The 2,882-nt window shown below is 46.7% G+C and overlaps 1 protein-coding gene across 1 annotated transcript in view; it reads right to left on the bottom strand.

The window, feature by feature from the left end:
* The window catches only part of CDKN2C (cyclin dependent kinase inhibitor 2C), a 7,792-nt gene extending 6,991 nt beyond the window's left edge, over window positions 1-801 (bottom strand). The window contains exon 1 of the mRNA XM_089684459.1: window positions 369-801. Within this exon, the coding sequence (XP_089540585.1) occupies window positions 369-497 (129 nt within the window). The 5' untranslated portion in view covers window positions 498-801. The remainder of the gene's footprint in view (window positions 1-368) is intronic.
* Between the last annotated feature and the right edge of the window lie 2,081 nt (window positions 802-2,882).

The raw sequence follows: 2,882 nt of genomic DNA, 5'->3' as shown, positions 1-2,882 counted from the left end.
GAATATTTTGGGGGATGGGGGTGCAGGATGCTGAATGGGACCTTAACATTTTGGTAACCCTTAGGAAGGATTGTCCTTGCCCCCACCCTGGCACAGGGCACACCACCCAGTCTGAGCTAGTAATTGGCTGGGGGATGGGGGGGGGGGGGTGCCATTGGCCATCATTATTGCAAGCTACCACTGACAGGCTATTCGATCGGCGATGGGGTGGGGGGGGGGGGGAAATTAACCGCTTGTGCCAGCCGGGCCCGAATCAGGGGTCTCCTGGAAGGAAAGGGTTAAGATGGCAGGGTGTTGGTGGGCACCCCCTGGCCGTGGCTCACCTGCACCCCCTCCCCTCCCCCACGTTGTACCCCGCTCACACCCACCTGCAGGGCTGTCCTGCCAAAGCGGTTGGGCTCATCCACGTTGGGCGAAGTCGTGAGCAGGTCCTCCAGTGTGTGCAGGTCCCCCCGGGCAGCCGCCGTTGTCATCAGGTCCGCCAGAGGCTGTGCCATGCTGGGCGGTGGGCTCCTGGGCAGGGCGGCGGGTTATTGGGGCATGGCATAGAGCAGCCTGACAGCCGGGGCTCGGAGCGAATAGGGGGATCGTAGTAAATACTCGTAAAAAAGTTGGTGCCAGGGCCCCGCCCCCCCGGGCACACGTGATGAGCAGATATTTGTGCAGCCTCCCCTCTCTCACTATGCGATCTCCTCTCCCCATCAGCCGGCCTCCTCTTCTACCTGTCCCTGTCCTCCTGATCCTCTGCCCCGTGCAGCCTCCATCCCTCCATCTGTGGACCTCCACTCCCCTCCTCCAGCCTGCAGGACCTGACTCCTGGCACGTCTGTCATCTGCTTTCCTAACATCCAATCCCCTCCTATAAATGGGCACATTTCCGAAACACTCAAGCAGGGACCCATGGCAACCAATAAAATTCCTTCATTCATCTTGGGCTCACCACACACCTTACAATCTGTCCATACAATCTGTGTGCAATCACCCAAAACTGTGGAATATGAGGACCTACCCAGGGGCAGACTGACAACTCAAGGGGCCCCCGGGCAATAGGGGATCATGGGGCCCCTGTGTCCTTGTCCAAATTCAAAAAAGCCTATAAAAAGGTACGAGGGGCATCTCATGGGGCCCCCTACTGACCCCGGGCCCTCGGGTAGTGCCCGAGTTTCCAAATGGTCAGTCCGCCCCTGGACCTACCTAATCTATCAATATATATGTCCTGTAATAATTGATTGCACTACACAGTTGATGGTATATCTGAAGGAGATCGAACAATCAGATTGTGTACAGTTACCTTGGGGTCACACATTATAAACTGACCACTGACACTTCATCCAATCAGGCAGGCCCTTATATATATATCTATCCTTTAATAATCGATTGCACTACACATTTAATGGTAGACCTGTAGGAGATTGAACAATCAGATTGTATTCTGTACTTTAGTATCACCATACACCTTACAATCTTTACAAAATGAACTTTAGATTTACAATAAAACTATGTCATACAAGCACCTGATAGATCCGATCATTTGGTATCCAATCAGACAGGCCCTTGCACTACAAAGGCTATGGTAGATCTGAAGGAGATTGTACAATCAGATTGTATAGTGTACAGTCTTTTTAGGGTCACCATGCACATTACAAACTGATCTTACAATCTTCAACTTTAGATTTACCAAAACTATGTCCTATGAGCACCTACCTCATTCATCCAATCATTTTGTATCCAATCAGGCATGCCCTTACACTATATAAATATCTCCTGCATTAAACCGATTGCACTACACAATTGTTGATCTGAGGGAGACTGAACGATCGGATTGTATAGTGTACTGTAACTTCAAGGTCACCATACACCTTACAAACGTCACAAAATCAAATGTAGATTTACCACACTGTGTCCTATGAGCACCGGCCTATTATTTTGTATCCAGTCAGGCAGGCCCTTGCACTACAAATGTCATGGTAGATATGAAGGAAATTGTACAATCAGGTTGTATAGTGTATGGTCAGCGTTCAATTTGTGATAAACAACATAATTTACCAATCACTCTGTAATCTGAGGTCCTCCATATATTTACCTCCTCAGGTTATATCTTGTCAATTAGATCAGATAGCAGATCATATCTGACTATGTGTGGCCTATATTCATCCAGTTCTTCATATATTAATCATTGTGCTCACGTGGTCTATACAAGCTTGAGCAAATAGAAGTGGGCCACCCAATCAGGATTCAGCTTTCATTATGTACTGAGATCAGATTGTAATATGTATGGTGACCCTAAGGTGGCTGTACTGTATACAATCTGATTGTTTAATTTCCCTTAGATCTACCATTAACTGTCTAATGTAAGGTCTGCCTGATGTGATGCACATTTGGGTTGATATACTAAAGGCAACTAGACTGTGTACTTTGCAAGTGCAGTTGCTGTAGTAAATGTGGCGAACCTCTGCTGACTTTCATTATCCAATCATGTGCAAGCAAAAAAAAAAAATTGAAATTTTATCTTCCTTGCATGTGATTGGGTGTTTTGTGCAAAGTGAATCTTTACTTCACTTACTAAACTCTGGAGCAACTGGACTTGCAAAGTGCACAGTCTGTTTAGGAAATCAACCCTATTGAGTGGACTGTTTAGGTGCGTCCCTCTATGACATAGTTCTGATAAACGTAAAAGAGATTGTACAGAGATTGCACATTCAGGTTGTACAGTGTATGGCCAACATCAGTGCAGATGTACAAAAATTGAATTAGAAATAGCAGATTATGGTGATGTCGTTTCTTGTAGCAACCAATGACATCTATTGCTTGCTGCGAGTAACTGCTTCAGGTTGCAAAAAAATGGGTTTCACCTCTGGATCTAAGTGTTCCTCCAGATTGTAT

The sequence above is a fragment of the Staurois parvus genome, unplaced genomic scaffold (assembly GCF_062004578.1).
Source record: "Staurois parvus isolate SC_StPar_1 unplaced genomic scaffold, SC_StPar_1.0 ptg000347l, whole genome shotgun sequence".
Classification (NCBI taxonomy): domain Eukaryota; kingdom Metazoa; phylum Chordata; class Amphibia; order Anura; family Ranidae; genus Staurois; species Staurois parvus.
Note: the sequence above shows the minus strand (reverse complement) of the source record. Positions and strands in the feature narration are given on the sequence as shown.